Here is a 24887-nt window from a genome sequence, read left to right as displayed (position 1 = left end):
TGAGTCTACAGTTTTTTGTTTTGTTTTGTTTTGTTTTTTTAAAGGGCCAAGAGCTGGGGCAGCAGGGCAGCCATGGGGGGGGCTAGGAGAATGGGGGCTTTTTTTTAACCAACCAGGGGGCAGGGCAGCCATGGTGGGGCTGGGAGAGTGGGCAGGGTTCGGAGGCTGCTCAGAGGGACTGGGGGAGCAGGCAGGGGATGGGGCCCCCCATGGCCTCCCCTCTCCCTCCTCCAGCCCCCCTCCCTTACTTACCAGCATGGAGTCCAGGTACAGCGCCCTGCAGGAGCCAGCAGGGACTGCCTGAATCCACAGAGCTCTCTGAATCTTTTCCGAATTGATTCAGAGAGCTTTGAATCAATTCAAACCTTTTAATTGGTCTCCTGATTTGATTTGATTTGGATTTGGAGATTCAGCCACCGAAACAGGCTGAATCTCCTCCAAATTGAATCAGCACCCAAAGCTTCGTGCAGCCCTAATAGTTTATTTTCTAAATAATTAGTTGAGGCCACCTTAAATTTGCTTGCAGTTCAACTATTTAGTCTGAAGATCACTTGTAGACAAAGTCAAACGGCCAAATGGAGCACAGAGTAAAGATTTCTAGGTTTTTACAATCACAGTTCCTGACAACAACTGGCATACAGAAATAAAAATGGAATAATATTCTGCAGCAGTTGAGACCTGTAACTGAGAGGGTTTCAACACCAGCAGCTTTGCAACACCAGCAGCAGTGACAATCAGGCAAGCTCACTGATCAAGACTGGTCTTTAATATTTCCAAGGGAACTCAAGTGATAGAGGAGGGATAGGAAAAGCAATGAGTAGCATGAAATTAGAAGAGACCGGTCTTTTTCTTAGTATTATGCAAGAATACCTGGGTGAAACTCCCTGTTCTGTTGTTTTATGCAGCAAGTAGCATTGGGGAATCAGAACAGCCCCTTTCCACCTTAAAATCTATTAGCTATGAATCAATATTTTTATATCTTCCTCATCACTGGTATCTGAAAGGCTTTGATACAGTTCCTGTGGGGCGCTGACTGATTTGCTTTTCATTAATACAAATCAGCAAGGCTTTCAGTTTTAAGTAACAGATTGAGGAAGAGTTCTGTGATTCTCTAGGAAATTCTTTTCAGGGCAGAAAATAATTTCTCACCTTTTCAAGTGGGATTGGGCTGCAGGTTAAAAAAAAAAAAAAAAAAAAAGTGACTGCCAGTGGGCTTCCAACTTAAAGTTTATTATGAATCGATTGACTCGGTTCTCACAAATCATGCTGTGCCAGAATTGTGGGTTTCTACACATATCAGATTTGTGGAGTCCAGGCTTTCAGCATGTACCAGCTATACAGTGAAAACAGTCCACAGACATTGATTAGCAAGGCCCTCTTCCAACTGGCAGTCAGTATATACAGAATAGAGTCAGCATAAAAAAGTTGGTTGTTCATTAAAAGAAGAAAACTGCCTACAAGGATTCCCCTCTCTTGCATCCTTGCTATTCACCTCTTTCTACATCAACCCACCATGTTCTCAGACAGTGGTTTGGTTTGAGAACCAGACCATGAATCAAGTGGAAAAAAAACAGGCTGTTTGATATTATGATCTATACAATATACTGCGCTATACTACGATACCTTGCAGTGGCAGTATAGTAGCCCATGAGGCCCAGCCGAGGCATGATTATTACGAGTTGAAAACTTATCCCTAGGATTTAGCATTGTTCCAACTAGAGAATGAACCTGAGCAGGCTGTCTACTCAGACTGTGGTTCTTCAGATGTTTCCTGGTCTCTCATTATATTATTATGTCTTGGAAACTAAGTGAAATAACATTAGGCCAGGACTCTGCTCTGAGCATCATATTGAGGGGGGACTACAAAGGAGCGCTGCTAATGCAGATGTTAAAATACTGAGCTGGAATCAAGGAACTGTTCTTAAAATGAAGTTTCAGAGGATACAGAAGGGTGAGAAGGAAAGGTAGAGTTAATGCAGAACTGGAAACATATTGTACCATTTCATGTGTTGAAAAGGCGGATGGTGGCACTAATTGGGATGAAGCCTGGAGATGGGGCTGGGCGACTGGCAGCAAGTGCAAAATCAGGGAAGCCAATGAAACTGCACTGGTTTGTTTAAAGAGAAACAGTAGACAAGGTAGTACCCCTTCCAAATCAGATATACAAATCAAAAGTAAACTTAGGACAGAGTTTCTTGAACTTTCTCCAGAAATCTGCATTGCTTGATAATGCAACAGGATGCTATTAGCTTGCTCTTGTGAATGTGAGGGTCTTTGATTCAGCTTGCTGGAAGAAAGGGGCCTTGCTGAGTTAGAACAAGCATTATGTACCTAAGCCCCATGAATTGCCAACCTTTCAGCCTCCACATCAACACCACTGGAAAAGGAACATCTCTTACTCTAAAGGGAGATTAAGATCAAAAGATTAACTGAAAAATGGAACAGAAATCTCCCCTGCTCTTTCCCTTCCCACGCCCAACTCTGTGGCTGGTATCACTGCCTTATGACAGGAAAACTATGTGTTTAGTTCAGCAACTGGAAGTTTTCATAGGCTGGGAGCCCTTTTCCCTGGGAATAACTATGAAATGCAGTCCTGGTTCTGGATCGCAAATGGCATCTGTATCGCCGCAAGAGGCAGCCACTTTGGTCAAAGGTGATGCTTTGTGAGCCTTTGGCAGCCTGGGAGGACGGGTAGGAAACTATAAGCCAGTTTGCAACTTGCTTAAACATGTTGCAAAAGAATTGCCAGACGCATTTAATATTGATCTTTTACTGTGATACATAAAGGCACATCCACCCTGGTCTAATAAGCCAGTAGGAGCCTCAGATTTGTTTTGCAGCTTACTGCCTGTGAAAAACACTTTTTACCTTTTGAACTTACACACTGATGGGCTGAGCGACCTAGGCGACCTTGTTATAAAATAGCGTGGATAAACAAATCTGAAACTCTTCTCATCCCCTGGACGTTCCCGTAGGTTATGTAAACCCCATTAAAACACGAGGGTGGCTTGGGTGTTTGTTTATATATGACATCACAGACGCTCGTCACAAAAATCATTATCAAGGCTTCAGGGTTCAAGACATCCCTCTTGCCTTGCTGACTCCAAACCCCATCAAACCTGAAATGGTTTCAACTGCTTCTGGGAGTCATGTTCTACTGAACATTATCTGGCTATGTCTATTGAGCTTGCTATCCAAAAAACACACAGCTGGATAGCCGGGTTGCTCTTATGTCTTCAGCTCAATGCCAAGAACATCCTTCAGGGAAAAAATGAGCAAGGTTTAAAACAAAACAACAAAAAAGCCGCCCTGGAGCACACCCAAGAGTCCAAACATGAGGAAGTTTATGTGACCTCTGGAAAGATGTCCTCCACTAAGGAATCCTCAGCTGGCAGCAATCAGCCTGGATGTTTTAAATGTCAGGAACACTCAACTCCCGACACCAAGCTCTCCATGAGGCCATTTAACACCACTGACTCCCTATGGTGGAGTAAAAATGAGCTGTACATCTCCCTGAGGCTTCCAGCTCTGCTTATCAAATGCTGTGGGGTAAAGACATCAAATTACAAAGCTGTCAACCTTTCTTGAACTGAACCTACTGCCAGACTCCACCACGGGATGGCTCCTTTACAGAGTTCTTCCCTTCTGCCTGGCCCCCGCTCACCCGGCTTTCCATCCTCTTTCTCTCTCTGCACGCCCTTCTCTTCCCCAATATCAAGCAGTAAAATACCTCACTAGACTCACCCCCATAAGTTACCTGACAGCAGCAAATATGATAAATCAGTCTGTTTTCAGGTGGGCCCTTTTTGGACAGAAAACCTTTATGAAGACAGAGGATCTCACTTTGCGATTCCTAGGAAAAGTGAGAGTTCACAGGAATGGGGAGGAGGTGTCCCAAGTAGACCTGCTCTGACTTCACCCTCTGGACTTGCATGCTCCTCAGACCAAATTCACCCTTTTCAAATTTCAATTCCTTTTATCCCTTACAAGTGTCCTTCTCCTCTGATCCATTTGTTCTGCATCCAGTTAGGAGCAGCTCATGTTCCCAATATAAACTAGATTTTAAACCATTCAAAGTGATGCCATCCACACTTTTAAGTGCATTTACACACTGCATAAGACACACTGAGATCCGTGTACACAATGAGTCATTCTGCTCCAGCCTTTTGAGTGATGTAGGGTAAAGTGCCTACAGGGAGTGTGCTGATCTGCCATCCTACCTCCCATCCTTCAATGTGGGACTGCAGCTGCTCAAGGGCTTCTAGCTTCTCCATCTGCCTCTTAGTCTCATTGATATTGGTGCAGACAGCCTTCATTGCCTGCAATGCATTCTGGACCGCGTGGTGATCAGGATGCTTGGAGGGTGTCCTCTTAGCTAGTTCCTGAAAAACAAAGGACATAAGCAGAGTGAACTTTGACTGACATGCAGGAAATGGAATTGCTAACATGGGATTAGGGGGCACATGCACAAGGAAAGTGTCCAGGAGCCCTGTTGAATTATCAAAGCAACGTTGTACATTTGTCGCTACAGGTGTTGTAATAACTAGATGCTGGTCTCTAAAAGATGTCATCACTGTAATACTAATGTCATTGTTGGGCTCTTGCTAAATGAGTTCAGGCATTGCATGATGATAAATATGACAAATGAGGGAAGTTCCTACCGAACATTTTGTACTGCATTAAACGTGCTAATGTGAACCAAGCTCAGCTAAACTAAGTAATTACATAAAAAGCAAGCCACTTTCCACAGCTCTTATACAAAAAGCCATCTCTGGACAACAGGCCCAGTCCTGGCTTCATCACAGGCCTGCTGAATGCTGCATTTCCCATTACTTCAGTGGTGCAGGATTCAGCCCAGAATTTGAATTCTCACCTCAGCAGCCCCCAGTGATAAAAATGGAGGTTACAGAGGCTGTGCTCTTTTGGAAATCCAGCCCTACATGGGCAGATGCCAGTCTGAGTTCCCTATACAGTTCTATAAATGAAAGCAATAAGGCAACATCTTGGAAATTGTTGGATGAAAGACATTTCAACACAGCATTTAAATTAATCCTTTTCAGTTAGCTCAGAATATCAAGGGGAAAGTTGAGGTACAAGAAAATAAGCTTCTGGCACAATGGTCACACAACAAGCCGGTGGCAGAAACAAAAAGTCCCAATATCCCTTCTATACAACTAGATGGTCCCCAATGGTCAAAAGGCCTCAGTATCATCCAAACAAGAGCAGACAGCTCCCAGAGAAGAAAAGCCTACCCCACAATTTAGGGTGTGAATGAGTAAGGTCTAGTTAGCAGCAGGAGCTCAGCAGGAGGGCTTCCTTCACCAAGTGCAGGCAATGGGCATGTGTTGTCTGGACTGATTTACATAAAGATGAACAAGTCCTCAGCTGTAATAGTTTCCCAAGAGACTCCAATTCATTCTGTTCAGATCAGAGTAGCCCAGCTAGCCACAGCCTGCTGGGACACAACAATGGGAATACGTTGGACCCTGACAATAATCACGAATGACAAGAGTCTGGCAAACAGCAGAGCTGCTGTCAACTCGTAACGAATCATTTTTCAGACCAATGATACTATATAGCCAGCCACAACTGAATAAAAGGTTCATTTAAAAACCTTACTGGGGTTGACTGTTTCCTTTGGATACCCGACTTGGTGTTTTAAGAGCTGCATTTTTAGCCTGGCTGGAAGACTCACTTTTTCCCCATATTCTTTTGCTTTTTAATCTATTTTTGGCTGTTTTTAATTCCTGTGGCTGAATGTCAAACTGCTGCTTAGCTGCCACACTCTGTATTTCCAGAGAGGGAGCTAGCAAGTTTAAACACAGCCAGAGTTTTGACCGAAAAAACCTAATCCACTGCAGGGCTCCCACACCCAGAGACTAAACATCGTCCATCCAGCGTAGAAGAGGAAGGATAGTGTAGTGGGAAGGAGACTGGTGCTCAGCTCTCTGTTCCTCCTAAGTGAACCTGGGCCAGATCCTATCCTACCTTTAGACGCCTAAGGGTAAACTAATTCCACCCTGAAAACCGGTTAACAGAAAAGTTGGATGGCTCCTCCTCCTGCTCGCCACTTTCCCTGCCAAAGTCATAAGGCGTGTTACAAAAGTTGATGTAATAACATTTTTTCAGCACGAGTTAAGTGGTATTTTAAGGTCAAGCATTAGCGTGGCTGAGTAAGGGCACCTGAAGCCGAATAGTTTGTCCAACAGGTCTCGCAACTGTGCAGTTGGTCCAATAAAAGAGATCACTAAGAATCCCTGGACTTTTCCTGAACCATCATAGCTGCATTACCACTCCAACCCTACTGCACTAATGGGGTTGGGATTCAGCAGTTCGTTTGCAACAGCCCATCTTTTATAATCAAATCACTCTGGTAATCCAAACACTCTAATTGCTGTGCTGCTAATCAGATCATTTTGTGGTGCTTCAGTGTTGTTTCACAACCCTGGTCAATATTACATAACGCCATTGACAGAAGTTGCCCCTCACCACTGCAGGTTTGCATGCATCCACGCAAAAATGTAATAGAAACTGGCAAAAACTAACCTCTCTGCCCCCTGCATTAAACATCCCTTTCCAGTGACACAAGCCCTCAGCAGACAAACAGCTGTCAGGAAGATGCCGGTACAGATGTACTCCAGTGATACAGTGACATCAGCACCCGTCCGGGCAGGACCCCGGTCCCAGGCAACTTCTTTTTGCCAACACAGCTTCTCATGGGAAGGAAATGCAGCACACGCTCTCCTAACACAGGAATAACTAGGCTAGATCAAGTGGGTAATTTAAGTGTCATTATATGAGCCAAATGTTGCTGTAAAGACAACCCTTGCTTTCTGTGCCCCATCTGTAAAATGGGGATTACAGCACTTCCCCCCCACCCGTCTGAAAAGAAGTGCTGTGAGGATAAATACACTGAAGAGCGTGAGACGTGATGGCAGCAAGGACCGAATTCACACCTAAAAGGACACAATTCTGAGCACTGTTGTCTAGAGATTTTCACAGCTGTGATTGTATTGGTGAAAACTAATGAGGGTAAATTAAAGGGGCACAGTGTTAAATTTTTTTTTTTTAAAAAAGGCTTTTGAAAATGCTAAAGAAATAACAACAATATTTTAAAGGATGGGATTGGGACACAGGAAGCCTGGGCTCCAATTCTGTTTTTCCCCTGAGACCTCCTGTGTGCCACCTCCCATGACACAGCAAATGGCTTATTTCATGAATGTTCATAATTTATCTTGAGATTTTAAAGTGCAGGGTACTGCCAGTATTTATTCATTAACTCTTCTGATTTGTGTAACCTTTTAAAATGAAATCTGTGAATAGAAGCTAAATGATTTCCACACTGAGCCATCTTCAGACAATGCAACAGATTGTTCTCATGAGAATCAGGATGCATGGTATCGCATCCTCCGGACTCATTCCCACGTGCTGCTTACCATCGATGGACAGGTCCGAAGGAATGGATGTGGCCATTCATGTTTTTACACAGCAATGTCACTGTGCACTGCTCTGCAGGTTTCTAATAACAGTGACAAGTGAAATTCAGAAAGTCTTGTTTTAAAGAACAGGCCCAGAAATTCCAGTCCCTGGGTTTTGTTTGTTTGTTACCGTTTATTAAACCAATTATTGCCCTTTTGTCGGTGCCCCTTTTTTGCATCATGAATGGAACACGCTGTTTTGAGAACTTAACTGAGCTACAGATTTTCCTTCTATAATCTTCCTTCCCAAACATTGTAAATGGTGACTGACAATGGCTGTTGTCAGACGCGTGATGCAGCGGAAGCGTACTGTGCTGACAACTGGGAGGACCATTTAGGGAGACGAGTTAATGATCCTAAACTCCAGGGTGATTTACAGGCAGAGTAACATATGCAAGAGGGAAATGAGCTGGCTGCCACAACAATCGCAGAAGGAGATCCCATGAGTAGGCTGTTCTTACCCCACTGGGGCTCAAGATAAGGTAGGAGACGAGGATTATTGAGAAGGAAAGGTGAAAAGAGGAGCGTTAGCCATCAGTTTGTCAAACACTGCGTTAAATCTTTCGTTACCTCTCATTAACATTGTTGCAGTGTCCTGCTGCTCTGTCCCACACGCTGCTTTGGAAATGTATGTGCATCTGTTAGCTCTGTCTAAATATCTCTTGCTGAAACCACATCATGCGGATATGAAAAAAACCAGCCCTTTGTTCAGAAAAGGTCTTTGCAAGAAAGACCAACAGGAATTCATCCTTTTCCAATAGAAATGATGCCAACAAACAGGTGGATGCTACCTAAATCTGCCCAACCAGGATATAGGTAAAAAGGGATGTCTTATTAAAGGCAGGCAAAAATGCAGCTCCCTCAGGCCTGGCACAGAGCAGAAAGAGTGATCTGAGGAGTAGCTTAAACCGCTCTGTAACACCTGCGTCCCCCAAGAAAGCAGTGTCGATGATTTCTGAAATGTAGCCTTGGTTGCTTATTTGTTTTAGCAACAGATCTATGATATGCAGGGATCTGGGTTTTCCATTTGCCATGGAAAAATGCAGTAAAACCCAGATTTTCTCATTGTAAGGAGAAAAACCTTTAAAGGAGAAAAATGTGGGAAATGGTGGGTTTTCCCTTGCAGGCTGGCAGAGGTCCAGCCTGCAAGGAGCGGGGGGGAAGGGGGGGCAGGAGGAGGGCAGTCAGGTTGGAGAGGGTGCCATGTGCATACGCAACACAGACGTGCACAGGGCCACCAGGCAGTCTGGAGGGAAGCTCCTGCAGGTAAGTCTGTTGGGGGAAGGGGGTGGGATTGAGGCTCCCATAGTGAGGGAGGGAGATGGACGGGTCTGAGGCTGGGGCTGGTGCCTAGCCTGGCCGGTGTGCGGGGCTTGGGACCTGAGGCAGGAATGCGCGGCTGCAGGGCCAGGCAGGGAGCAGGAAGGAACTGTGACCAGTTTGTCCGGGGGGGTGAGGAGGGCTGGCTCCCCACCACTGTGCGCACTCCCAGGGGGAGGCATGAGGGGCATGTGCCCCCCAGATTTGTGTATGGGACAGGGGCAGGCTGCCTGCTGCAGGCCCAGGCTCCCTGTCTTGCTGCCCTCCCATGGGGCATCTTGGGCCCAGAGGGCAAGATTCAGCACAGCAGGGAAGGGTCGGGTCAAGAGGGAAAGCTTGATGCCACTGTTGCAAGCCCTGCGCCACCATGGCAGGGCATCCCCTGCCTTCCCAGCAGCAGTGATGGGCAGAGCTTCACGCCACCATCCCCACTGCTGCTGGGTGGGCAGGGGGTGCTTCACCATGGCAATGTGGGGCTCTTAATGGCAGCACTAAGCCTTCCTGCCCTGCTGTGCCCTGGCTGGATTACAGAGGCCCCCGGGGGTAGGGCACAAGGACAGGGAGCCCAAGCCTGCAGTGGGCAGCCTGCATCTGCCACTCCCCCGATGGGCTCCACTGCAGCCAGGCCACCCACGGAAGAGGGGGAGCTGGACACCATGCTTCGCTCTGCCACAGCAGCTGCTGCCTCCGACGGGTGGCAGCTGGGGCTCAGGCACTGCTGGGGGGGGGATGTGGACCCAGATCCCTGCCCCTATTGCCCTGATACCTGGAGGCCGGCCCCTTCCAGCAGTGCTGGGGGCGTGGGTGGGGGGGTTGGGAAGTGAGGGGGTACCAGCAGGGCCCAGGGGACTGTGGGTAGGGACTAAGGGGCACTAGAAGGGTCCAGGGTCCTGTGGGTTGGGAGTAAGGGGCACGGGCAGGGTTGGGGGGGCTGGAGGTCAGGAGTGAGGGGCAATGGCATAGGCAGGGCACCAGCATATCAAGGCTGCTCAGCACCGCAAAGTTGTTTTGGGGGGGGACAGTTGCAGCTGCACCCACAGCACATCCTGATAAGTGAAGGGGGCAGAGGGAGCACTGATTTTTCCATGATAAAAAACCCAAAACCAAATGCCAACATTTTTAGGTATTTACAATTTATTTTCTTATAGTGATTGAGGCACTGGTAGGCTTCCAAACTGCTTTAAAATTGTAAATGTATCAAGAAAACCGTGTGTTCAACTGATAGCTATATATATATAGCAGTGTTTCATTTTAATCAAGGAAAAAATTGGATTTTGGTTTTAAACAGAAAAAAACAGGATCCCTGATGATAAGTAAACACCTGTTTGCCAACACACTGAAAAACAGAGAGAAAGACCAGATGGCAGGCTGTGGTGAGAATTGGCTTATCCTCCAGAAAACCCATATATGTTTGCCAGGCCTGAGCCAAGTGACCAAATATCCTACTTGCTGTCACTTAAGCACTGCTACCCCAAGGTGGTCACTGCTGCTGCCTGCAGTAAGGAAGCCCCCGTAGGAATCTGTAGGACAGCTCACAAAATGGATCAGCTCTGCATCCATGGAGGAGTTACTCCCACCCAAACCTGCCTGCAATAGGGAAATGAAAAACCTGAGATTTATACAGCCTGTCAGCTGTACCACTGTCTGCAGGTTTCTTCCAACTGAAAAACAGCTTGTTGCAAACACATTCCTTAACTTAAATCTTGGAAAGCATCCCTCCCTTCTCTTTAAAGAGATCAAGATGACAAGAGTCCTGTCAGGACTGGACCCCTATTTCAGCATCATTTTTACAGCTTCAGAGCTTCAGCACCACCAAACACCCTAATATTTCATACAGGTAAAATATGCTCTCTCCCCTCGGTCTTGTAGCAGAAGCCCTCTGGCATGCTCCCGCATTCATGTCTGTTGGTGTTATAGACAGGAAAGACAGATCAGTGCTCAGGTCATTATGTGAAACTTGAAACCCTGCTTTGCCTCAGTCTCTGTGAGACTCTGAGCAACTAACTTAGCCTCTCCCATTCCTCATCTCCTGATTTGTGGAATGGGGAGATATCAGCACCCAACCTCCCAGGTTAACTGGGGGATGGCAATGGAGACGTATAGATGGTACCATAGATCAGTGGTCTCCAAACTTTTTTGATCGCCCACCCCTATCAGTAAAAAATTGGCATCTACTCATAACTCCCCTGTACAATTGGCCAAAGATACAACCTTGTTACACGTTACACTATTGTGTTTCAAAAGCAGAAAACCCTCTTTAGCATGAATCTGGCTCTGTATGCAAAGGATATTTAGGAAATGTACTTAAATTATGCTGTAAAATTAATTTCAGCTTGCCTTATTTTATTGCCTCAAAACCTCCTTTAGCACAAATACTTCATAGATTTCATAGACATCAGGGCTGGAAGGGACCTCGGGAGATCATCGAGTCCAGCCCCCTGCCCCTTAAGCTTTTTAAATTGCCATTATCTAGTTTTGCTTCTGTAGTGGGGTTGAACCAAATCTGAAGAACTTCCCCAAATGTTTGACGTGCAGAAAACCCACATCTTCCTCTCTGGTGTCAGATGCCTTTTCCATTTTGGTTCATAGCATTACAGGACAGGAAGAAGCAGCCCCACAGGGTTTTTTTTAAAAACGTGCCTCTTGCAAAGCCAGAACCCAATCCTGTCTGACAGTTTTGTGATTTATGGATGTTTTGACTCTCAACTGCCCTGCATCTCATGGTATCAGTGACACCTGTGCAAAGAGGGGATGGTATGCTGCTCTCATGATGGGAAGCTCATTGACAGGCAGGGAAGAATCAAGCCTAGTAAATATTCAGTAGGCTGCAGTTGTTGTGTGAGGTTTGTGAGGTTAACAGCTGATCTGAGGTTTCTTTACAGTGTCTGTGCTTGTCTGCTTTTGCAAAGCAGGCTTCTTTTCTTCCCCTTTTTCTAAATGTGCTTGCTGGCTGGTGAGAGACATGACATCCCTATTGAACAAAGACTTCCCTTTGTCCACAGACCAGGTACACTGCAGGCAGCAGCACCACCAGAATCCCCCATACTGTCCCAAAAGTTTGCAACCACCTGACCTGGAGGTGAGATCTTTTCTTTAAAGCACCTTGTGCATAGAGCTGGGACCTTATTTGCTGAGCACAGCTCCACTCTCTGATGGTCATTTCAATTAGACATCCAACATGCCAATCACAGATCTAAAAACCATGATGGGTGGAGGGGAGAAAGATGTTGCAGTCACTGTATAAGACTGACCACAGCTCTTCCGTTTCACAGTGTGTACCTAAGCACATCCTGATTACTCTGCAGATAGAGACAGAAGGTTTTGCTTTCAACAGGAGTTGGGCAAAAGTGGTTGGTTACTCTATGAACAGTAAAGGTACATCAACAAATGTCAGGTAGCAACATAAAAGTATAGAAATACCCGTTTCACATTTCTATCCATATCCACATCCAGCTCCCATTCTCCCGGTTGCCACCCTTGAAAGTTGCTTCCCAAAAAATGTGTACGCTTATCAAATTCCACCTTAAAACCAGTTAGGTTTCTGCCCCCCATTACCACTGTAGCTCTTACAGACCATCACTGTTCTGATGGTTAGAAACCTTCTAATTTTCAGTCTAAATTTATTCACAAATAATTTATTCCCATTTATTTTCATGGACAGGTGCACTTTAGCTTAAATAGTTCCTCTCCCTCCATGATGTTCTCCTCTGTGGCATATTTATAGAGAGTAATCATGTCCCCCTGCAGAATGTACTGAAACCTATGGAACGACTCACACGGACTTCGCTATGAGTTGGTTTGGATTTCACAAGAACTGAAATCAAATATGCATTGCCCTCTTTGGAAATGGCAATTTGCGGGCTTGTTTCTGGGGGGAAAAACAACACAAAGTGCCATGTCAACAGATGCAGCCTGTGCATTTGGTTTCTAAAAGTTTATTTCTGCTTTTTTTCCCATCCAAATATATCAAAGCTTAAGAAGTGTGTATGCATGAAAGGTCCATGCCACTTAGTACAGATTTTCTTTTGAATTCTACCTTCCCTTTGTAAAGCTGTACTTGCTGAATATTGTTTGCGTGCTCAGTGCAGAATTTTGCCATAGACATAGAGAACTTAATGCATGACTAGCAAAGAGATCAATCACTGATTACGCAACACAGTAGCTTAAGTTATGTATTTCGGTTGTGAATGCAGCTTACATAGCTCAAAGCTGAAAGAATTTCAAATGCGTGATATAATCCAAATGTAAAAACTGAATCACATGAGATGAAAAGTAGCACAGCAGAGAACATATTTGAACATGAGCACCTAATTAGGTGTGATCACTGAACTTTAAACTAAAAAACTGAATGCTATACAGGAAGATGTAAACACCAGAAGTGGGAGGGAGGTGAGCAACGCAGATACACGGAGGAAGCAAGAGGTTTTTCAAATGCGAGCCCAGCTTTCATACTTCCCAGTAGAAAGGATGTTATTCTGCTAAACTGCTCTTTTAAAAAAAGGCTCTACCAGCCTTCTTCCTCTGCTCCCCAAAATGATCATCTCTTTGTATACTTACAATTGACAACTGAACATATGTTTTTGCTGCTTAAAATTGCAAGGCTCTGCATAAAAAGAAGCCCATGCCTCCTCCATACATTTATGACCCTACCATATATTCTGCATGCAGGAATGTTAACTCTGCACATTGACTGCAGCTGCAAATCATGGCCTGCCAGGCTGTCTGGTTTGCACCACAAGCAAGGTCACGCGTAAAACATGGTTTTAGGTGTATATCCTCTGAACTCCATTTTGAAAACCTTAAGTGACAGAGATAGCAAACATACCAATTTCCTCTGCTAATCACCTCAGGAAGGCACACTAACAAACAGTTTAGCACCAAACTGTATTTGGAACTAATTCTACTCTTTAAAAAAGCATGTGTGTAATCGTATTTTTCCGGGTTTATTATTACTATTTTCAATGTATTTCTTTCACACAGAAGAAGGGGAAAGAATGAGAGAAGTGTGAACACTTAGTATACAGCATGTGCTGTCAAATCTACAAAGCAAACACACTGGAAACATTAAAAACGTGCTTCATGTTTTCAGTTTTCGTTTTTCACTCAGTTAACAATTATGATAAGAATGGTTCAAAAATATCTGAGACCAGTGTGGCTGTTAAGGTGGCAGTGTTATATTAATTTACGAACACGCATTTTTTTACATTTCAGTTTTAGGTTGAATAGACCTAGATTTTAAATCATTCATGCAGTATTACGAACCCAACTGCACTTTGTGTATCTGAAGGCTATGCAGTCATATTTAACTCTAGCTAATTAGAAACGTATTATCTTTGAAACCAGCTTTTAAACAGGGAATAAAGGGAAAGTTGCAGTTTTATCCTATTCTGTGTCTGTTCCGCTGGCCACGCTGCTCTACATTTCAAAGTTCACATGCTACATTCATTAAGGCTTGCCTGTGCCTCGTCCTTTTGCTTTAGCTTTCAAGTGAATTCTGAGTCTGGCAGGTCAGTTTTTGCCTCCAGGTTCTTCTTTCTCTCCTAGGACTTATGAGCCTCCCATCACGAGGCAACACAATTACTACCAAGAACTTTCATGCACATTATAGGACATGGAAAAAGATGGGCTAGAGCTTGAGTGCATCTGTCTGGCTGGACACTTAGTAACTCCTAAACAGAATACACATAAAGCAGGAAATATTTATAATCTCTGTGACATGCGTTAGGCGATCAGGCGACTCCAGGGGTGGGGTCATCATGTGCTGCACATTCCTGTTGTGTTATGAAGTAGGACACAGGGAAGAGAGCCTCTAATCCCCACGCCCAGGGGTGTGATTAACTCATGATCACCACTTCCCCTGGGTGCTCTTCTCATTGATATAAATGATCTTTATTACGGGGAAATGGCTATTTTTGGGCTGAGACTGGCTTGCACAACAGCTGCTTCTACTCCAAAGAAGTGTAGTTCCCACTAATTAATGTAGAGTCATACAATTGTTATCAGAGAGACTGAGTGCTGCCTTTCTCTCACTGTTCTGCTAGTAGTATTTACGCAGCAAGTTTTCCAGACTGCACGTCCAAACTGGATGCTCATTCACATGTACAGTATGTACTACCAAGTGTGGTGGGTCCTTGTTTCTTTCCCTCTGAAAGAACTGAAATACCTGGCAAAGAAAGCACTTTTCTCCCTGTTTAAGTCAACAGTCCCTCTGAGCCTATTCTCGGTGCTTAAAAGACAGTTCATATTATCTCATGTACACATATGGAATAGCTCATTGCTAACAAATGATTAGTGGGGTATTCTGAATTCCAACATCCTAAATGCAGACTCCAAAATCTTTTACTAAAATGCAACAGTATCAAGAAAGAGGGGAAGGAAAGAAAGGAAGATTAGGAAGGCTTTGCGCCAGGGTAAAATCAATGAGCAAGCCAACAAGTTCTATGCTTAATCTCTTACACGCTAGAGATGTTGCCTGCAACAGGCAAAAGTTGTATGAGGCACATTAATAGGACTATCATTATTGTTCTACCCACACAGGCACTGGACAACAGCATTCGTGTTTCAGCTTTAAATTATTTATAGGATTGGACTGATAGGACTTAAAGTGAATTTAAAGAAAAATAAGAAAAACAACAACATAAAACCCTGCTCATCTCTAGAGCTGCACTGGTGGATTCACATATTGTGAAACTGCAAATTAAAACAGCATCAGGCACCAACATTTTGAGTCATTTTTCAGTCCCTGTCATTTATTGGTTCAGAAATGGAGCAGCCTCACCAGGAGATGAGGAAGTACAGGATTACCCCACTGTAAAGTATCATAATACAAACTGGAAATAATAGACAATATTGATGCTACTCACTCAGAGCCTGTCTGCACATGAAGCTATTTCCAAAAAGCTATTTCTGATTAACTATTCCAAAATAATTTCATGTGTGGATGCCCCTGTTCTATAATAAACATGTCCACATTAATCTAGAAGAGCTATTTCACTTTAAATTTGCACCCTGATTAAGATCAATGTTCATGTGTATATGGGCCCTATTCCAAAGCATCTTATCAATACTAACTACTTAATGATAGACCAAGTGCTTCAGGTTATGGTCAAACACTTCAACTATCTTATTTTTCTTTGCTAATAAGAATAAAAGGCTATTGCTTCTGACATCTAAGGAATTCAAATACATTTCATAGAATCATAGAAAATTAGTATTAGGAGTGACCTCAAGTCATCTAGTCCAACCCCCTGCTCAAAGCAGGACCATCCCCAACTAGATCATTACAGCTAGGGCTTTGTTGAGCTGGGCCTTAGCATCATCCAAGAATGGCAATTCCACCACCCTGTTGGTAACCTGTTCCAGTGCTTTGCCACTAGTGAGAGAGTTTTTCCTAATATACAACCTAAACCCCCAATGCTGCAACTTGAGACCATTGCTCCTTGTTCTGGCAGCAAGCATTTGCAAACATTTTGCTAGTATCAAAGTAGTCTGTGTCAAGCCAAGGTCATAGATGTAGTGGTGGAACTGAGAACAGGACCTAGTTTCCTCAAGCCCCAGTCTACAAAAGTAGCCATTAGAGAAAAATGCCTCTCAGCTATGCAGGAGAAGACATAATAGCAGGTGAGACTTAAAGATACCAAGGTTATATTAAAGTTATATGAACATCTTCTTATTCATAAGCACCTGCTAAAGACAAAGTAAAAAAGGAAGGCAGAGAATAGCCTCTTTGACCTTGCCAGTCATCAGGAACAAAATTGTATGTTTTTGCCGTGGGAGTAAGAGAGCCCCCAGAGGTACAAAGCAGCTGTTCCAAAGTAACTGCCACATCTCCGTGGTTCACACTTCATTTCCGAGCTCCATTATTTTGACTATCTGATGTTAAATTTTTCAGTTTTTATTTAGAAAAAAATAGCAGAATTTTGGAATGTCTGCAATTTAGTCACCATAAACTCATTACCATATGAAAAAATCATCACCTACACGTTCAGAAGATGGAGGATGTTTACTGAACTGAAAGACATCCCCATTAATGGCTCACTCTTACGTGAAGAGGCTGAATGGAAACTGAATTCCTTTCAGCATTTTCCAACAAAACACGTTTGCCTTCCAGGAAACTTTCAAAATGAACAGTATGTAATTTAAACCAACCTGGATCCAAAAAGAAACCTATAAAAGAATGAAAAGCAACAAATCAAGACTTTCCATCTAGGACATATTTACAGAGCTTTGCTTTCATGGCTACTTGTTTCATAAGAATATTTAGCACTGGTAAGAAACTAGTTTGGCAACACCAGAGTCCTCTATTGCTAAGTCAGCACAGACATCAAAACTGCATACTTAGGGTTCCTACAAATGTGCTCCGATGTATTCTAATTAGAACACATCAGAGCAGACTCAATTAATCAAGTCTGCTGGAGCGGTCTAATTAAAATGCTCTAGCATGCCTAAGCATCATGTGTATTAGAGCCCCCCCCATTTCAAAATGGCTGCTAGGGTGCTTTAACTAAAACACATCAAATAAGCTTTAGTTAAAGGACCCCCATGGCCATTTTGAAATCTGGGGAGCTTAATACACATGACACTGAGGTGTTTTAATTAAAGCGGCTATCTGGGAATCACTGTAATTAAAATACTCCCCCCCACAACCCTGGAGCACGTCTACAGGCACCCTTAGTGCCATACCTCCCATGACCTTAATTCTGACCCAGAGGGACCATTTCTAGGAAGGAGAGGCTATTTTAGTAATTAGGTCTACTAAGTCTTTGCTCTGCCTTCAGGGAATGGAGATAAGTTCCAGTTAGGATTTTCATGATACACACACACATCTGCTCTAGGGAATGCATAGAAGCCAACAGCTCACTTCAAAAAAAGGCCAACAAATCATTATCAGATAACCATGACTTGGTCACAAGTGAGTTGAGTAGATCTGAGTGTGAACTTCGAGGAATTTATTTTCAGTTTTTTCTCAAGTTTTGCTTTCCTATAAAACAAGAAATTCACTTTTAGAGCAAAGCAAGAGAAACTAGCCTAGACATATGGACCTCCGAGCACAAGATTCATCCCTACCACTGAATGCCTTAGACCAGCAAGTGACAGCAGAGCAGAGAAAGGGAAGTCAGAGGGTGCCAAAAATCCTTTGTACCCCTGGAACTGCTACCTGACAATCAAAAGTGACTGTGTGTTTCAGATGTTTCTATAGCAACCATCCTCATGGTATTTGAGTAGTAGTGGACATCCAATTTGTCTTTTAATGAAGTTGCTAAGAGTTCTGGGCTTCTGCAGTACTTGTATGTTATGCCATTCTAATATATTGAGCAGCTTTTAAAACAGAACATAGATTTCTATTTGTATGTCACATTTCAGCCAAGAGGTAAAAATCTCTGTAGATCATCTACACAGACTGGTTTGTAAAAATCCATGCTAAATCATCATATTTTCCAAACAGCATAGGAATTAACCAGCCTTACTCAGCACAGGATGACTCAGCGGGTGAGTCTGACCAGACAGAGATGGAAAAACGGAAGGGACTGAGGTTGTTTGAAAAAAAAAAAAAAAAATCTCCAGACATGTGCCTCAAGTACAGGAAAAGAGAGGCAGCTGGGCACCTCTACATATAGCAAACAAATCGCCGTATGGGGTCAGTGCCGTTTATTTTCTTTTGGAGTCCAGTGTCTTGTTTCATCCAGCTCCAAGTAGGTTCATCAGGGGGAAAAAAGCCAGGAAGCTCCAGATTCTCTAACTAGCCATGGACACAGGACAGAGCAAGCAAGAGACCATTCCCATCCAAGAATCATATCAGATCATATCATGCCCTGGCCTCTCTGGTCATCCTGAACTATCTCCAGCATGACCCTCACCATCCCTAACAAAGCTCCTGGGCTCAGATGCTATGGGCAGGAAGTTTAGGAGACTACACCTGCTGGGGACTTTTCCACAGAGGCTAAACTACAGGATGCTTCCACAGCCTTCACCACCTCCTGGGCCTAGATGAAGAGCAGAGTGGGAGCAAAGAGAGCCGAGTGGGAACAAGAATTCAGTCACTGCTATCCTTTTTTATATAAAGACTTTGGTAATAAGGAGAGATCCATGACCACCCCTACAGCTCTCCAGAGAATCCAAAGAATCTCAAATTTTCCACCTCTATCTCCATGCAGTTTAATTCTATCATAAACACAGCTGGGAGCCAATCAAAAAACACACTGCAATGTACTAACCAAGTAACAAATAAACACTATGAAGTTTCTTGGTCAGGAATGCAAACAGCCCATACTTCTAGATCCCCACTTCCTCTGGTCTGTTTACTCTAGTAGATGCCATATAAGTCCTTTTTCTGTGCATACCGATATTGCTCAGTCACAGAGCAACTCCACAGGCTGCGGAAACACTAAGTGCTCCCAACAGCATCTCATATAAACAAATAGAGTCCATTTCCATATACATAAGGCATCATTCAGACCACGTTTCCTATGACCAGCTTTGTATCTGAAGACACCTGGGGCTGGTGCCACATGAGAACTTCACAAACACCTGCCAATGCCCTCTCTCAGCTGTTATTTGCCTCAAGGCAGAAATGTTCACAAAGGTCTCACTTTAGTGTCCTCCACTTCTGCATGCATTGTTGTGCACGCTTCCTGGTACGTGCAAATCCTGAGTGCACTCAAGTCTACCTTTGGGTTTGCCTACGTAAAGTGGTTTTATGTGAAAATCTGAACAACTATGTCCAAAGTCTTAGAGCGTGAACGCTTGCACATATATGTAATCCAAACACATGCAAATTTGCACATCCACAAATGGAGGGCATGTTTTGAAAACCTGGCCCTGAATATATCAATCACGTGGCAGGGAAAGCAAAATACAACAGTAAATAAGCAAATGAGAGCAAAAGGGCAAGATCAAGCTTCCGGGCCTTCATCTGTGGAGTGAAAGCCCTTAGTCAGGTGAGATTAAGGGACCCAGAATTACCCTGAGTGGTGTGAGTGGAACTAGATCATTTTATCTCCCAAGGTAGTTGCACCAGCTGTTTCTGGAATCTTTTTACTTTCTTCCTTCACAACCCAATTGGGAACCTTCCTTTAGAGATCAGAGTTAGCTGCTTCTTTTACTTTTTGTGTCAATAAATATATGTGATGCTTGGGGAAGATGAAGACTGCTATCCCTGGAGACTGGCTTCTGTTTTAAATACAGAACAGAATGACAAAGGCAGAGGCAGTGCAAGCTCCCCCAGGCTGCTGGCTTTTCTTTGCAAAGTGCCTTGGCCCTGACCCGGATGGATGAGAAGTTCAGTCTGTAAAGCCCTTTCATGCCTTGGCTCCCATGCTGAGACTGCCAACAAGGGATCCAATTAGCACCAATGGCAGGGGTGCGTTTTGCAATAACACCTGTCTACTGGGAGCTGGGCCGAGAGGACCAAGTGCATTTCAAGCAAGCTGCCAAACAGCTGTCATATGGTAAAGGATTTTAATCACTACTGACCTGGGCAGATTCAAACAAGAGATCTAGCAATGAAAGACTTGGTGTCACATTACCAGTCCCCTGAGTCACCCAGTGGCCCAGAATACTGAAACAATTTTGTCTGAACACAGCTTTTATGAAGTGGCTAGAACAGCCGTTTGTAAACAGCAGAGACGCTTAAGCAGGAAAGTATTCCGCGGCGAGGAAGTCATCCGGTGGATGCTACCATTACCACTGCAGTAATCACTAGCCCACCAGTGTCGGGCTGCACCTAGACACAGGCGTTTTCTGCAGCTTGGACTGGAAGTGCTCAGCTTGGCAATGTGGGAGGGCAGAAGTGACTGTACAGCAAGCACTCCAGGAACAAAGCGGGCACCTGGAGTAAGTCTTTGCTAAATATTACCTTGAGGAGAAGTGGATATTTGCAAATCCTCTGAATTGGAGTCAGCAGATAACCCTCCAGTGGAATGTCAGTTGTCTTTCTGCCTCCCAAGAGCATGCAGCTCTGCAACCAGAAAAGGAAAAGACATGTTACCTTTGGCCCAAAGCTCCCATGCGCTTTGACAATGATTTTGTATCTCCATAGTACTGTCCACTCATAAGGGCCTCGAATCACTTTCAAACAATATTGTACAGGAAACAGAAACTGTTTCCCCCATTACTGAAAGGCAGCAACTGGCTAACAAAGACTGTGACATTCTACAATAACCACGAACGAATACGAGTATTCATCCCTATGAAAACTGCTTGGGAAAATCTAGGGAGGCAGACTGCCATTCCCAAACAGCAGTCAGCTGCGCAGGACAAGTCAGAGCTGGGTGCCACAAGGTTGTAGAATCTTTTATTTATTTGTTCAAGACCTTTTATTCCTGCATGAACAGCACCCAAGGTCCATGCTTGGGTCTCTTAGGCACAGCCACATAACAAACGGCAAACAGTAACAGCTCTAATAGAGAAGCAGGAGTGCATAACTCAACCCAGGAGCCTCTACTCTGATGCCTTTTTAATTTTTCCCTTTATCCTATTTTCTTTTTCTTTTCAAACTTTTTATCTTTTCCTTTCTTTCTCTCAGTCTCTACATCCTTATTTGGTTGCATCTACTGAAAAAAGAAAATATCTTTGTTATTTAAAGTTCAGTGAGGTGTTGGAGCTCGGCTTATTCTGGAAACCAGGGACAGTTGTCACCTGGTATATTTGAGTCTTGAAAACAGGGGACAAACCCAACCAGCCTTCTGCAGGCCTGAGGGGGGTGTGGAAAAGCACCTACCAATTCCAGTGAGAAATTTAGGATTGCAAGTCCTATTAGAGGCTCTGAGCTCGCCAGGTATCAGTGGGAGATGAGTCACTGTGGAGTCAGGCTGCGTGGAATAGAAGTGCTACATTGCCTGCAGTTCAGGAAATGTCATGAAGATATGAAGAGAAGGTGTGCAGTCACCCACAGGGACCCTATTAGCTTATTATTCCACTTACCTAGTTCCCATATTAATGTTAATGATCACCTATGTAAGTTTTCCAACACTGAGTCACAACGATATTACATGCACAGCATTAAAATAAAATGGACTCTCTAGGAATTGCATAACCTGTGTCAATGTTGGAGTTATAAAGTTTTCATGTACAGGACAGGAAATCAAAGTGAAATTAGAACAAATTTGTCCTCTGCCTCCCACACAGTCTCACAGCCCAAATATCTGAACCCATTTTTTGGTTTTAGGGTACTCCATGGCTTCCAGACAGAGAAGTGTCCAGGGACATTTCTGTACCCAGGCCAGGCACCCCCAACTCACTTTTGATCACATGTAATTAAGGAAGGTGATAATATAAACACTCCACAAAATATAAACTATGCTGAAATATAAGCTATGCTGACATTGGGCTGATACGGCAGGTAAGAAAACTAAATCCAAGTCCAACAACGTCTGGGAGCAAATGACATGCCACCTGCCTTACACACAAGCTTAGCTCTGTGCTCATTTGGAAGGTCCTTCACATTCAGGCTACCCTCTATCAGGAAGCAAAATCATTCCACAGCCAAATTTGTCCCTAGTGTCTGGAAACAGTGGAGTGAAGGGATCCACAACAGTTTCACTTCTCAAATTATCACCTGTGCCAGATGAGTTTACCTTTTCCTGTTTAATCTAAGTGAGCAAAAAATCTCAAGGCATATTTCAGCCAGAGCCCCTGACCGTCCCTTCCCCTCACTTCAGAAACGATAAGCTTCTGGGGAGTTGATTCTTCCACATTGACCTGCTGTGGACTTCTTGCACCTTCTTCTGAAGCATCTGGTACTGGCCACTGGCAGAGAGAGGTCCTGGAGTAAGATGGGCTTCCCATCGAACTCAGTGTGACAATTTTTCTGTTCCTATGTTTTGATATGCAACACTAAATCAGGGCAGGTTTGCTCCACAGCTCATCCCGGTTGCATTTGTAAGGGTCACAAACCCTTCCAGTAAACTGAAATCGCATTTCGGGTCTATAATGAAGCTTCAAAACCCAGCCAAGTTTCACTGACTTGCTTACAGATTTCACTGAAACCATTCTTCCCTGCGAATTGTTGTTTCTAGTGGTCCAGAAACCTACTGAAAACTGGCAGATTTGGGGTGAAGACTTAACAATCTTTCTTTTTAAGCAGGTTTCACATCATTCATAAATCTCCCCAGTAGGCCCAAGTACTATACTTATACACAGTCTCCTGTAAAATAACCATTCTTCAAGCTATTTGGGATCAGTGATGCTGGCCACCAGCTCATAAGGTTCTCAATCCAGATTTCCATGTATCCCATCTGATTCCACCCCATTCCTCTTCACTGTCCCTTCCCCGCCTGACCACAGACCCAGAACTGCCCTTCCACTCTTGCTCACTTTTTCAGACACATTCCCCTATTTTCCTGAAGTAAGACCCTTTATTTCAGCAGCTGTGAGGGGGCACTCAGGCCAAATCTAGTCTGACAAGCAATGCTTTGTATTCTAATGCTGGCTTCATTGCTCAGTGACATTAAAAAAATGGCATTCTGAGAAAGGAGGGGTGCTGGGAGGAATTGCCACAACTGAGCAAAAGTCAGGCATCAGCATTTTTCCCATATTTACATCTATCTACACCTTCTGCCAACTGAAGCCAGCAGCACAGATAAAGCTTCCTGTTCTCCCAGTGAATAGATGCAAAGAAAACTCTGGAGAATGGTTAATATATCAAATAAAGTGCAGCTCACATTTAGGGGAGAGCTACATCCATCAGTTAGAGTAGGGTTGTTCAACTCATCTGGGCTGGATCTGGACTGTGGTGTTTCTCATGGGGCGCATGACCCCTGGCAGAGGGGTGAGTGGCAGCAACATTAACACCCCCATACTGACCATGCTGCCATGGCTTGCCACGCCGCCAAAGGTCATCTGTAACAGGGATCTCAATATGGAAAGTCAGCGGCAGAAAGACCAACACCACTGCTGCCTGCCCCATCACTGCTGAAAAGGGCCTCCAGGATGGTCTCAACCCAGAAATTCAGCGGTGGGTCAAGTACCAACAGTATTAGCAGGGCCAGCACCCAGTGGTTGACACAGAGGCTCTGGGAGCCACAAGAGTTAATGCCACAGCCGCTTAGCCCACTGCAGAATATCCATTCCCACGGGCCATGGTATAACCATTTGTGGGTTGCTTGAGGCCTGTTGGCCACCGTTTGGACAGGCCTGACGTGTCTGAGCGGGGCCTGCTGGGGTTCTAGTCCCAGTCTGTTACTAATTCGATAAGTGCCCCATGTCATCACCTGTGGGGCAAATTCTTTTCATCCTGAACCATAACAAGCCTCCTCCTCCAAAATCACACCAACTAGGGCTGAGTTTAGTTCTGTGCCCCCAGTTCACCAAACAGAAAAATGGCATCATTAATTCCTACTGTACCAGAGGGCTGTGAGGCTTGAATCGTTTTTGTCTGTAAAGGGCTTTCCATTCCTGAGTTTGGGAACATGAATTATTGCAAGTACAGCACAAGATCAGGTTGTTAAAGTGACGAATGCTACAGCAGGTGCTTACCAAGAGGAATGCTCTCACTGGGGGAATCTTGTTCAATTCCATGAGGAGCCTGAGAGCCTTCTCGTGGTTGCTGCAATACTCCTCGTACACGCAGAACTTGTCTTTCTGCAAGGAAAAAAAAATGAATCCATGTTGACCCAATGTGCAATTCCAGGGACGGACCTCACTGGCATATTTTGTCTCAAACTGACACAAAGTCTTTACAAAGGAGCGTGAGCTTAGGCATAACTCTGTGGAGTACATTTAGCGGTGTGATCCTGTATAGAGATATTGTTGTCACTTTGGTAACAAAGGGATGTCTTCCTCTACTTCCTTACTTCTTTATGGTAAATTTGTATGATCCTTCTGAGCAAAGAGGCCTCCAAATTGGAAACCAACCAGTATTTTTCTTTAATGCATTACTGACAGAGGCATACTCTTTGCTGATACAGAGTCTTGGGCTCATTTTTAGGTGGTCTGAGCTATTTGAGGAGCGTCCCCACTGGCTTCTTAGGCCAATAACTGGAAATCGCCCGCCTATGAGTAGGGGTCTACTTAACTCCAAGCAAGACAAAGCAATTTTCATAGCCTGGTCATGGCTTTTGTGGGCATTTCCCAGCAGCCCTGCCCATTGGC

General features: G+C 44.3%; 1 protein-coding gene across 1 annotated transcript in view; it reads right to left on the bottom strand.

The window, feature by feature from the left end:
- Nucleotides 1–24887, bottom strand: part of PREX1 (phosphatidylinositol-3,4,5-trisphosphate dependent Rac exchange factor 1) — a 277523-nt gene that overhangs the window by 97595 nt on the left and 155041 nt on the right. The window contains exons 4-6 of the mRNA XM_019539798.1: nt 24273–24377; nt 20653–20754; nt 4221–4382 (exon numbers count right to left, since the gene is read on the bottom strand). Coding sequence (XP_019395343.1) covers nt 4221–4382; nt 20653–20754; nt 24273–24377 — 369 coding nt within the window. The remainder of the gene's footprint in view (nt 1–4220; nt 4383–20652; nt 20755–24272; nt 24378–24887) is intronic.

The sequence above is a fragment of the Crocodylus porosus genome, unplaced genomic scaffold (genome assembly GCF_001723895.1).
Source record: "Crocodylus porosus isolate Cpor-Errol unplaced genomic scaffold, CroPor_comp1, whole genome shotgun sequence".
Lineage (NCBI taxonomy): Eukaryota > Metazoa > Chordata > Crocodylia > Crocodylidae > Crocodylus > Crocodylus porosus.
Note: the sequence above shows the minus strand (reverse complement) of the source record. Positions and strands in the feature narration are given on the sequence as shown.